At 38.6% G+C, this 12,104-nt stretch overlaps 1 protein-coding gene across 6 annotated transcripts; it reads left to right on the top strand.

Moving 5' to 3' along the window:
* Window positions 1-622: 622 nt before the first annotated feature.
* Window positions 623-11,554, top strand: LOC104103434 (uncharacterized). 6 transcript variants are annotated; one of them, XM_070200023.1, is made up of 17 exons: window positions 623-761; window positions 865-980; window positions 1,059-3,963; window positions 4,040-4,858; window positions 4,948-5,472; window positions 5,736-5,798; window positions 5,869-6,036; window positions 6,135-6,203; window positions 6,274-6,402; window positions 6,594-6,665; window positions 6,736-6,918; window positions 7,045-7,236; window positions 7,332-7,385; window positions 7,497-9,464; window positions 9,905-10,156; window positions 10,376-10,972; window positions 11,059-11,554. In XM_070200023.1, exons 2-17 carry the CDS (start codon window positions 867-869, stop codon window positions 11,343-11,345), a joined length of 8,397 nt encoding a protein of 2,798 aa, XP_070056124.1. In that variant the 5' UTR covers window positions 623-761; window positions 865-866; the 3' UTR covers window positions 11,346-11,554. The 6 variants fall into 6 exon arrangements, with proteins under 6 accessions (XP_070056124.1, XP_070056121.1, XP_070056123.1 ...); XM_070200020.1 differs by having other exon boundaries at window positions 4,945-5,472; XM_070200022.1 differs by having other exon boundaries at window positions 4,942-5,472; window positions 5,742-5,798.
* Window positions 11,555-12,104: the final 550 nt, after the last annotated feature.

The following is a 12,104-nucleotide window of genomic DNA, read 5'->3' as shown; positions in this document are numbered from 1 at the left end:
CAACCGAGATCGACATCGAGCCCAGATAGAGACCGATCAAATACCGAAACCAAGTCAAATTCGAGCTCGAAAACCAAATCTCGAGTCAATAGCGAGCTCGAGACTTAGAAACCGATCGAGCTCGAGTCAAGGGACAACAAAGCCGTTATAGCCGCACTAAGGGAGAGAATCTCGACAGAAATCAAAGAAAAACTAATTGATTAATCTATCATGGGATCCCCACTATGTATTTTTAATTATATCCAAAGTAGGATTCCTCAATTATTTTTAATTATGCCTTTCCCATCGGAAGGAGAGGGAGCAATAAATAAAAAGGTGTTGTTGATGTACGAAAGGTAAGGGAATGGTAAATATCTTTGAGTTTGTTTCTGAATTTATTAAATTTGGTTTAAATGCACAGCAACTTTGAAATAAATCTCAAACATAAAGCTTACTCTGCAATTCTGATTGTGTATTTCTCGCTCACCAACCACTAGATTTCCTCCACGTATCCAATCGAAAAAGAAAAAGAAAGCTCCTTATCCATTTTGACGCTCCAGAACTAACATCGGGAAAGTCCCTAACGCGCTTTTCTGCACGTGCCATCCTCATCCTCCAAACAAAAAGTCGTGTCGTATTGCCTTGAGAAGCGGGAAAGCCAATTAAATTCAAATTTCAAATCCTTACCATTCCCTTAAATTCCAACAGTACCCCAAAATTCAAAAAATAAACAAGGAAAACTGAACACCCATGTTCAATTTGTAACAATTTCTCAATCTCAGGTATGATTTTCCTTCCAATTTTCGCTCTTTTTTTCTTTGAATTTCGCTGTTTCTGTTCCAATTTTTTTTTTTACCTTATTATTGATTAATGAATAAATAGCAGAGATGGATTTTGATAATATGAAAAGGAAGGAACTACAAGCCCTATGCAAGAAACATGGAATTCCTGCAAATTTAACTAACTTAGAAATGGTCAACAAACTTTCTTCAATTATTAAGGTAATGAGTATTTCTTTTTTGTTTTCTGAGTTAAAAGAAATTTTAGGTTGTTGGTTAAATTTGTGTGATTATGGGCAGGTAAATGATGAAAAGCTCTTAACTCAAGGGCGGTCATGTTTAAAGGTTTTCGATGAGACTGTGAATGATAGAGAGTCTGATGTTGTAAATAGGACACTAAAGAAAGTGAAGTTTAGTCCTGAGAATGAAATTTTCGAGTTCACAAAATCGGTTGAAGTGAAAAGTAGAGGGAGGAGGAAGTCAATGTTGCACAATAACAGCTTGAGTGTTAGGAGTGATGGTGTAAAGATAGGCATTTTGGGTAGTCCAGTTAGGGTTACGAGGTCGCGGGGTATGAATTTGGAAGATGGTGTTAGTGAGAAAAAGGGAAGGACGAGGCGTACAAAAGATAGCGTACTTTTAGTGAATGAGAGTGAGGATGAAGTTGGAATGACCAAGAGACGATCTTTGAGGAACAAAGAAGTAGTACCAGTACAAGAAAGAAGGGAGGAAAATGAGGGTGAGAATGAAGGTTTAAGGATGAGTAGAAGAGTAAAAGGTGAGAAAATTGCTAACAAGAGTCCAGAAGAATTGGATAAAAGTACTAGTGAAAAAGAAATTGATCCAGAGAAGAGGGACAAGAAAGTGACATTCTCTAGTGATGATCAGATAATGGAGTGCATGAAAGCTGAAACGAAAGCCAAGGAGATGAAAAGAGGAGGGAGAAGGAAATCGATTGCTCATACTCAGACCTCGCATGTCCAAAATGAGGTTGATGCTAAAGTAAGGGATGAGGTTTTGGAGAAGCCAGCAGAACGGATAACAAGGTCTCGGAACTTGAAATCAGTTGAGGATTATGTGGGTAACAAAAGGAACCGAACGAGGGGTAAGGAAGTTATTGAGAGAAATGAAAAACTGCTTTGTACAGAATTTGTTGAATCTTCAGTAGAAGCTGCCAACAATGAAGTTAAAGTAACCACCAGAAGGTCTCAGCAGAATAATGTGGTGGAGGAGGCATCCCAAACGGCTTTGAAGAGGTCAAAAAGGCAAGCTACTAAGGCGGAGGGTGCAAGATTCACAGTTGAAGCTGCCAATGATGAAGTTAAAGCAACCACAAGGTCTCAGCAGAATATGGTGGTGGAGGAGGCACCTCAAACGGCTTTGACGAGGTCAAAAAGGCTAGCTAGTAAGGCGGAGGGTGCAAGGTTGACTGATGATATTTCTAAAGATAAGATGGTTACTAGGGACAGGACTAGAAATCAGTCTAACTTGGCTGTAGAAGCTTCGACATCAGACGTGGTTCCTCAACTTGATAAACAGGTAGAAGTTCCTCTTAGAAGAAGTGATAGGCGCGAATCTGTTTTTCCTTTGGAGAAATTGAGAAGTGATGAGGCTGTGGCTGTAAAGGAGAAAAGAAACTTAAACGTTAATGATGACGAGATGGCGAATAAAGGTCAAAAAGACGAACCCCTGAGGGCATTGAAGCGGTCAAAAAGGCTTGCTACACAAGTGGAAGATTCAGTATTGGCGAAAGATGATATTGCTGAAAATAAAGTGGTTGATAGAGGCATGACAACAAGAAACCAATCTAACTTGAAAAGAAACGTTTCTTCAGTGGAGACTCGGTGTAAAATGGACAGGCCAACTGAATCTCAAGGGACTGTTGAAGTGGTTATCACACTTGAAGAACCGGGAGAAGCTCCTGTCAAAAGAAGTAATAGGCACAAATCTGTTGTTCCTTCTTTGGAGAAATTAAGAACTGATGAAGTTGCAGCCGCAAAGGAGAAAAGAAATTTAGATGCTAATGATGACAAGGTAAGGGGTAAAAGCACAAAAGAAGAACCCCAGAAGGCATTAAAGAGATCAAAAGGGCTTGCTCAACAAGTCAAAGATTCTTTACCGGCTAAAGATGATATTGCTGAAAATAAAGCAGAAGAGAGGAGACGCTCTGGAAGGAATGCTGCTAAAGACAATGTAGACACCAAGTTATTGGACGGTTCAGTGCAAGAAGAAATTGTAGTGGTAAAAGAAGAGAGGAGACGTTCTGAAAGGAGTGCTTCTAAAGCCTATGCAGACACCAAGATATTGGACAGTTCAGTGCAAGAAGAAATTGCTGTGGTAAACGAAGAGAAGAGACGTTCCGAAAGGAGTGCTGCTAAAGCCAGTGTAGTCACCAAGATATTGAGCAGTTCAGTGCAAGAAGAGAGGAGACGTTCTGAAAGGAGTGCTGCTAAAGCCAATGTAGACACCAAGATATTGGACAGTTCAGTGCAAGAAGAGAGGAGAGCTTCTGAAAGGAGTGCTGCTAAAGCTAGTGTAATCACCAAGATATTGGACAGTTCAGTGCAAGAAGAAATTGCTGTGGTAAAAGAAGAGAGGAGACGTTCTGAAAGGAGTGCTGCTAAAACCAATGTAATCACTGAGACATTGGATAGTTCAGCGCAAGAAGAAATTCCTGTGGTAAAAGAAGAGAGGAGAAGTTCTGGAAGGAGTGTTGCTAGTCTCACTCTTGTAACAGTTTCAGATGAAAAGAAGGAAAGTGGTGAGAATAAACTGACAAAGAGAAACTGCACCGCTGTTCCAGAAAAAAGTTCTACCAAGAACAAGTTCGCCCTGCAAGATTTAGATTCTCTGAAACAGTCCACAAGTAGAGCAAAAACAAATGTGGAGGCGGCAGCAGTTGTTGAAAAGACTAGTACATCTGAGGACATGGAAATAGTCAGAGAGTCAGACAGTAAAGACTGTGATATCTCAGGGTCAGAAGGTGCTACGAGCTTCTCAAAATCAGGACTGAATGAGCTTGAAGCTGTTAAAAATGATGTCAATATAGTTCTCGCTGGAAGCAAGGATGAAGCAGTTGCTGACTCGAGCACATTAGCTGAAAATTTGAAGGAGAAAGGACCACTTGGAGATGCAAATGCTTCTCCGTCTGAAAATAACTCCACATTTAAATGCCCTCCATTCAGTGATCCATTCAGCTCCAACGGTAGTGTATCTGATCATTACTTAATTTTATGCATTTTCTTGTGAAGAATGCTAATTCATTCTTTCGTATTTTGCAGCTAGACCCGATGAGAACGTAGTTGAGGAACTTTTGCAGTCTGACCATGAAGCGCCTGCAAGCCTATGTCCTAGTTCTGTTTTGGCTGATGATGCATTTCCAAATGACATAACTTCTGACAAACAGGAGCATGGTGCGATTGCTGCAGATGATGCAGAAGAATTTGATATTGAATTATCTAATGAAGTTATTGATAACTCTTCACTACACCATAGTGATAAAATGGAAGAGAACCTTGAGTCTGGCCTTAAAGAACAATCAGAAACTGGATGCATTGTTGATGAAGGAGTAACTTATGGTGAGCAGGAGCCTGCATGCAATTTGGCTGATGATGCAGTTCCAAATGATTTAACTCTTGACAAAAAGGAGCTTGGTGCAACTGCATCGGATAATGCAGATGAATTTGACACAGGATTATCTAATGAAGTTCTTGATAACTATTCACTAAATCAGAGTGATAATATGAAGGACAACCTTGAGTCTGGTTTCAAAAAACAATCAGAGACTGGATTTATTGTTACTGAAGGAGTAACTTCTGGTGAACAGGAGCTAACTGTAACGGACTATGCCAGGGAGTTTGATGCGGGGTTGTCTAGTAGTGTCTCATTGGACAGTGTAGGTGCTTTCAATCTGAGCAATGAGATGGAAGTAAAAAATTCTGAATCTGGTCCCATGGAAAAAGCAGAAGCTGGATGTATTGCTAAATGTGATGGAGATGCACCTACCTTCACAACTCAAGGTGAATTACATGCAGAAGGATTTGCAAACTTGGAGGAGACTACTAAGGAATTCTCGTCAATATCTCAACCTGATGATGATGGTATGCTTTGTTAATGTTTGGTTATGAATGTTTCTACCTATTTTTTGCATTTCACTAGCTGTTGACTCAATGTTTGAATGTAGCAGCAGGCCTTTCTAGTGCCTTCACTTTTGAGAAATCTTGTGATCATGGAAAGCAATCAACGTTCAGGCCCAGGAACTGTCTTGATTGTAGTATCCAAACTTCTTCGGAGCTAGCTAAATATAATGAAGGTGAGTACTTGGATGATCAGGTAAACGAACCTGATGAAGGTGTGAGATCCATAGAGTTTGAGGCTACTGAAGGACAAGAAGAGATTATAGATGATGAGCAGCAGCTCAGAAACAGCAATGACAATGAAGGCGGGTACTTGGAAGATCAGGATAATGGACCTGATGAGGGTGTGAGATCCATAGAGTTCGAGGCTACTGAAGGACAAGAAGACATTATAGATGATGAGCAGCTCAGAAACAGCAATGATAATGGAGACGGGTACTTGGAAGATCAGTATAATGAACCTGATCAAGGTATGCAGCAGCAGCTTGGACACAACAATGACAGTGAAGGTTCAGTTGAGGCGGCTGCTTCCGAGAAAACTGTCTCAAGTCCCATAAAAGCAGTTCTAGATTTTCAAGGTAAGTAGTATTTTCTCATCTCTTACTGATCATAGGAATTTCATACGTATTACATTGTGATGCTCTGTTGAAACATAGTAGTATTTTATTTCATAGATATTACATTGTGATGCTCTGTTGAAACACAGTACTAGTATTTTCCTTTAAGCAAGAAAGACTGTTATGCTCTTCATAATGATTAAACTTTGCAGTTAAGTTATCGAATCTTTCCTTTCCTTTTCTCCAATTTGCTTTTGAACTATTGCCATTGACATCTATTTTAGTTGCAGAACCTGCTGTTCTTGGTGATGACATCGCATTAGAGGATAGTGATGAAGAGAAGCAAGGTAGTTATGATGTTTACTTACCTCCTTGTTCTCTTTAATTTGCTCATTTCTCTACCTTTTGTTGCAGCAGGTGAAGAACTTAAAGTTTTGTTTGCCACTCCTTGTGATGTTTCATATTCTAAAGAAGAATCAAAAGCTTCTTTGGAAGGTGATTCAAGGTTGAAAGAAAATAAAGTTACTTTGGATAAAGAGGTCAAAAATAGAGAATTTGATGAGAATCTCAACAGAAAGGGGCAAGGTTAGCTTCAAAATGATTCTTTTTACATGTTTCATTTGTGTAATGTATTGCTGTAATTCACTTTTAATTCCCACATTTTGCTATGTGATTTTATGCAGCTTCCGTCAGTGGTAATGATAACTTAAGTCTTCAAAATTCTGTCCGTGATTGTGATGAACATGGCCAAGGTTAGTCCTGGACTTCTTCTTCCCTAAAGATTATATGTTACTTACAGCTTGATTTTACTATATGTTACAGGAGAAATTTTGAAAAGTTTGTTTGCCATACCATTTGGTGGTAGAAGCAGCAAGGTAGAAATAGCAACTTCTATCGAGTTGAATGAGACAAGCAGTCAATACAAGCACAGTTGCCATGCTAATGAGAAAAGTTAGTTTTTCTTCCTTAATATGATTTCCAAGCCATCTTATTGCTTGATTTATGTTCTTTTATGAAGCCCTATTTCGAAATTTAGGTTGTTGAGTAACAAGCCAGCTAATGTTATTGCCAATTTGCCTGTAGTTCTGTTTAAATCATCATTCACCATATTCATTAATCACTAAGTATCTTTTGACATGCAGCTTTTCCCTCTGCTGGCAATGGCTTGTCACAATCTACAACTCCTTTAAAGGACACATCTAAAGACGAAGAAGGTATCTCTAAACTCGTTTCCTAGTTCTGTAAAATTTCATAAAGCATGTCTAACTCATTAACTTGATGCAGCCGGAGAAGAGCTAAAAAGTTTGTTTGCTACGCCTTTATTTGTTTCACGATCTATTGGAGGCGAACCTTACCATTTTCGAAGTCAATTGAGTGGAGAAGCAATGATCTTGGGAGAAGGACTTGGCTCCAGTGGAAAAAGAAATCCGAGTGAACCTGTCGGTGGATTGATCGCGGATGAGCAAGGTTGGTTCTGAAATCCCTTTCTTTTGATATGATCTTTTGGAAAACTAGTTTCTGTTTGCCCTCTGGATTTTCTCAGTTCTTCACTTTCTTTTTTGTTCTTCTCTTTGGTTTCTAACATTTGCTTAGAGATGTCCATTGTAACAGAGGAACACCTAAATAATCTATCTGCCTCACCAATCTCTGTGAAAAGCACTAATGAAGAGACTACTTCTACCAAAGGAAAGTATTGTCAGAGTCATGAAATGGAAACTTTTAGTTGCAGTGGATTAGAAAGCAATGTTGGTGAATGTGAAGATGGACCTGCTGGAGTCAACCAAGGTAGTAAATTATCCCCATTAACCATAATGTATTTAATTGCAGTTTGTGTTTGTGTAAGCTTGTTGTACTAACACCGAAGACTTTTTTTTTTATAGCTCCAGTAACCTCACATGTTGCTGCTTTCAACTATGGTGATGAAAGTGAACAAGGTTAGTTCCGAAGTATCTCTTACTGTGGACAGTAAATATAGCTCTCCTCCTATCATCTTCTATTAGCTGCTGCTTGATTGTGCATTAATAGCTTGAATTCCTGATGCACAGAAGATCAACTGAATATGCTGTTTACTTTACCCATCAATACCCAGACTCTGAATCAAATGGATGGAACATCAAGCAAGACAGAAGAGCTTTCTGCTCAAGGGCTCTCCCATCACACAGGTTTATCAGTTGCAAATCCAAGTGTTGTGGATCTGTCAGAGTCTGACAGCATAGATTCTAAACAATCGGAAGACAATATTACAGTTGAGTACATCAAAGAAACTCCTGAGTGTATTAAAGGATCCAGTTCTCTTGAAGAAGAGAACAACGAAGGTCAGGGTAATATGCTGTCTGCAACATCAGCTAAAAGCACGACTCCATTGCGGAAAGATGAGCTTTCTTCTCAAGAACCTAAGACAGCAGATGTTGCAATGTCGGGAGAAATGGTTAGAGACCAAGAGATGAATACAAGACCTGAGAGCTGGGTTCAGGAAATTGTTGACGGAGAGGAACACGGAACTGATGAAACAGTGGCTGACAGGGATTTGTTGCTAAGAGATACCTCTAAAGCTCTGGAAGAAGACGTCGATGTTGAAATTCTAAACCAAAATTCAGAGCCTACATTCAACGATGCTGAGTTTTCTGAACAGCAATTGCTGGAGATTAATAAGAGCAGTCCTGAGTCCATCAAACCATCTGATGATGTCTACGATGAAGAGAATACTGAAGATCACTTGAAACTGCTGTTTGCTACACCAATCAAAGGAACAAGCACGTCCAGATTGAGTGAAGCTTCTACTTGTCAATTGAAGACAACAACGATTGCAATTGCTTCTGAAATGGTTGGTAAGGAGCCTAAGTGCAAAGGGTTTGAATTTTCTGGAGAGCCACTAACTGTGGAGATCATTGATGGAAGTTGTGAGAGTAGGAAAGGATCTTGCTTACTCAAGGAGAATGAAGAACAGTTCAAACGAGGGCCTTTGTTTGCTACACCATCAAAAAGCGCAAGTCCACTTCAATTGGAGGAAAGTCTTAGTTGCCAATTGGATACAGCAGAATTTGCTCTCTCGACTAAAGGCATTGATAGCAAGGCGGGGGACAAAAGTCAAGGCTGTCCTTTGGGAACCATGGAAGCAAAAGAAAGTTGTGAACCTTCTAAAGACAGTGAAGCATTGGAGCACATTAAAAGTTCTCTTCAGGAGCCCGAAATTGAGGAAGCAGTGGCTGGCAAGGATTTGTTGCTAATATATACCTCTGAATATCTGGAAGAGAATATTTACTCTGAAATTGCAAACAAAAACACTTCGGCTGTTATTTCAGAGCCTGCATGCGACGAACTTGAATTTTCTGAACAGCAAATGGTGCTGGAGACCCATAAGAGCAGTCCTGAGTCAATCAAACAGTCTGATGCTGTCAATGAAGAGAATAGTGAAGATCACTTGAAACTGCTGTTTGCCACACCAAACAAAGAAACAAGTCCTTCCGGTACTGAGTCCATCCAACCATATGATGCCATCAATGAAGAGAATAATGAAGATCACTTGAAGCTGCTGTTTGCTACCCCAATCAAAGGAACAAGTCCTTCCAAATTGGATGAAGATTCTACTTGTCAATTGAAGACAGCAATGATTGCAACTGCATCTGAAATGATTGGTAAGGAGCCTAAGCGCAAAGGGTCTGAATTCTCCGGAGAGCCACTAACTGTAGAGATTATTTCTGGAGGTTCTAGTAGCACTAAAGGATCTTGCTTGTTCAAGGAGAATGAACAATTTAAAGAGGGGCCTCTGTTTGCTACACCATCAAAAGGTATAAGTCCACTGCAATTGGAGGAATGTCCTTGTTGTGAGGAAGATATTTTTAAGGATATGGATGGTGGTAAGTTCCTTAGCTCTCAGGAACAAAGTTTTGCGCAGTATGAAGATCGTCAACTTCTTAATGAAATGATAGATGATACTGGTGAAGCTACACTCAAATGGTTTCAAACAAACGATGGCAGTGTTCCCAGAGAGACACAGCTGGAGACGCAAAAAGGTAATCTTTTTACTCCTTTTCAACATTTTGGGCAACAACTCTTGTTTGAACCATGTGCACTAAAGAGCACTCTTAATAACATCTGTATACGGTTTTTGCAAAGCTGCTCTGTGCAAAATTAATTTACATTGTCTTTAAAATCTTCAACCACCTCCTATGGTAAATTAGTATGTTAAAAATTGCAATACAAAATTAAATTTGCAGATTATACTTTAATGAATTCTCAAATGATGCAATGATAAATTTTGCAATGGTTAAAATATAGAGCAGTGGAAGAACAAGAAACTAATTCATCAGATGCACGAGACATTTTAAATTAATTTTCTTGGAACACGGTATAGAGGGAATATAGTATTTACTCTTGCACCTTTCTCATTTTCTAATTTGCAAAATCCCTGAATAGATGTATAATGCTGAAATTTATACTGCCAATGCTGTAGAAAATGATTCTGTCCTTCAGTTCGAGTCCTTGCATGAGAAAGGTGAAGTCACAGAAGATGATGCTCTTGCTGAGGGCCAGGCACACGATCGTCAAATGACATCTCAGGAATCTCCAGAAAACGAGGTAGCAAAAGGTGGTTCTGTTACTGATGCAGTTTGCCAACAACCAAACATGCTTTTGAGTGACATTGAAACTGAGAGCATAACTCAGGAGAGCATAACGAAGACCAATGGCACTTCTATTAGTGCTGGTGAGTTCATCAAGTCTGTATGAATACAAAGAAAGAAAAAAAGCTTTTCTTTTTGCATGAAATTTGTATATACAGGTCATCCATTTTCCTTGTCTTACAGCAAAAGAGGCAATTATTAAGATTTTGTGATTTTTTTACTTTCAAATATCTTGAAATTTTTTGCTCTATTAATATTTTTCTCTCCAATATTAGAGCTGCTTATATCTTTATGAATTTCAGAAAGTGGAATTCTTGATTTTGATGCTGAATCCACTACATTAAGAAGTCAGGAAAAGATTATCATCACTTTAGAGGAGACTAGGGGAGATGAAGAACAAAACCTAGAAGTGAGAAATACCAGTAATTCTTTCCAATACAACATTCCGAATAATGATGAAGATGCAAAAGAAATCTCAATAGTTTTGCCTGCTGATAAGCAGTTCCACTTTCCAGAACATAACGTGATAGAAAATGTTGCAAGCACCAGGGAGTTAGCTGCTTCAACAAATGAATGTCAATATGTTTTTAAGGAAGTTGATCTTGCTGCTCAGAGGGACAGTCTTACTGTTTTTGAATCAAATGAGAGCACGTCTATGAATGTTAACGATTCAGTTCTCACCACACAAATGGACCTGCCTGGAATATTCGCAGGAGTGAGTGGCAAAAATTCCCATTCTGCATTATCTGAAGAGCCTCAGAGTGAAAGTGATCAGGGGAAGTCTTGCAAGGCTAATCAACAGGACGAGTATTCTTTTGATAAAAAGGAGCATGAAATAACAGAATCTGTGGTATCACCCTCTTATAAATCTCGTGGAAACATTAACTTTATTGAGGAAGGTAAACTTCCATCCACCAAATTTTTCTGTTTTATTTCGAACTTTTTAGCTTTGACTATAATAATTATGGATTGTCATATCATTTAGGCTTTGCTGGTGAAGATACCTTGATGTCTGAGAAAAAGAATTCCTTGGCTGAAAAGAAAGGACCATTTATCCCAGCAGGTGTAGCTAAAACTTCTTTGGCCGAGCACTTGAATTCCACTGTTAAAAAGAAGAATGTCAGAACCATTCTGATACATGGAACCCCAAACAAACAATCCCAGAAAGCTGACATGAAAGAAAATGATCCAAATGTGAAGGGAAATATTGGTACCTTAACAGCATTAAGATCAGAAAAGAGGCGTGCTCTGCAAATCCTACCATGGAAATAGAAGAAACATTTCTGTTAATTTTTCTTCTTCTTTCGTTTGTCTTTTATTTGATGGCTAAGCATATCTCATGGCCTATATTACTGTTACATGAGATAAAATCAGCAACTTGTTTTTTGCTTTTGTTTTGTTTGTGCTTGAAGGTGGTGAGAACTAAACGATTGTAATTATATCATGTTTATGTTATTTCATGGGTTTGACTTAGTAGCTAAGCTAAGCTGTTTCAACTGATCGAAGCATACTTTTTGGATTAGTTACACCATATACTACTGAGTTAATTCAAAATTAGAAATTGGACATACACAACAGCAAAAGTAACTCATCACAACCCTTTGAAATGCTATGAAGCAAAGGTACCTTTGTTTTACCTGTCAAGTAATTTTCGTCACAAACCACCTGTGAGCTAAACTCTATTTATAACTTCAAAAATTATTCCATTATTTGACTTTTGATGCAAAAGATTTTGAGGAAGCTAACTATTTCAATAATATATCCAAAAATGAGGAAGTAGAAAAAATCTGTATACGCTATAAATATGAGCTTTTTAGGTTTAAAGCTTTGCATTTAAAAAAGAGAGAACAATGTCCAACTAGCTGATCGTAACCCATTTAAAATGTTGCAAATTTATAGCCTGAACATCAACAAATAACACTGATGCAGTACGTACGAATATGCAAATAATAGCATCTACAATAATTCACCAATATAGTTTTCCAGATTCCAATATCACTTTCTTGAAATGGCAACCATGGAATAAAGTTA

Source organism: Nicotiana tomentosiformis, chromosome 4 (genome assembly GCF_000390325.3).
Source record: "Nicotiana tomentosiformis chromosome 4, ASM39032v3, whole genome shotgun sequence".
NCBI classification, from domain to species: Eukaryota; Viridiplantae; Streptophyta; class Magnoliopsida; order Solanales; family Solanaceae; genus Nicotiana; species Nicotiana tomentosiformis.
The sequence above is the reverse complement of the archived record's forward strand: the minus strand, read 5'-3'. Positions and strand labels throughout refer to the sequence as shown.

Coding starts and splice junctions, on each gene's coding strand:
- LOC104103434 (XM_070200019.1), top strand. CDS start 867: ATGGATTTTGATAATATGAAAAGGAAGGAACTACAAGCCCTATGCAAG. Junction 3,964..4,039: donor TGATCCATTCAGCTCCAACG/GTAGTGTATCTG, acceptor CGTATTTTGCAG/CTAGACCCGATGAGAACGTA. Junction 6,204..6,273: donor TTGTGATGAACATGGCCAAG/GTTAGTCCTGGA, acceptor TATATGTTACAG/GAGAAATTTTGAAAAGTTTG.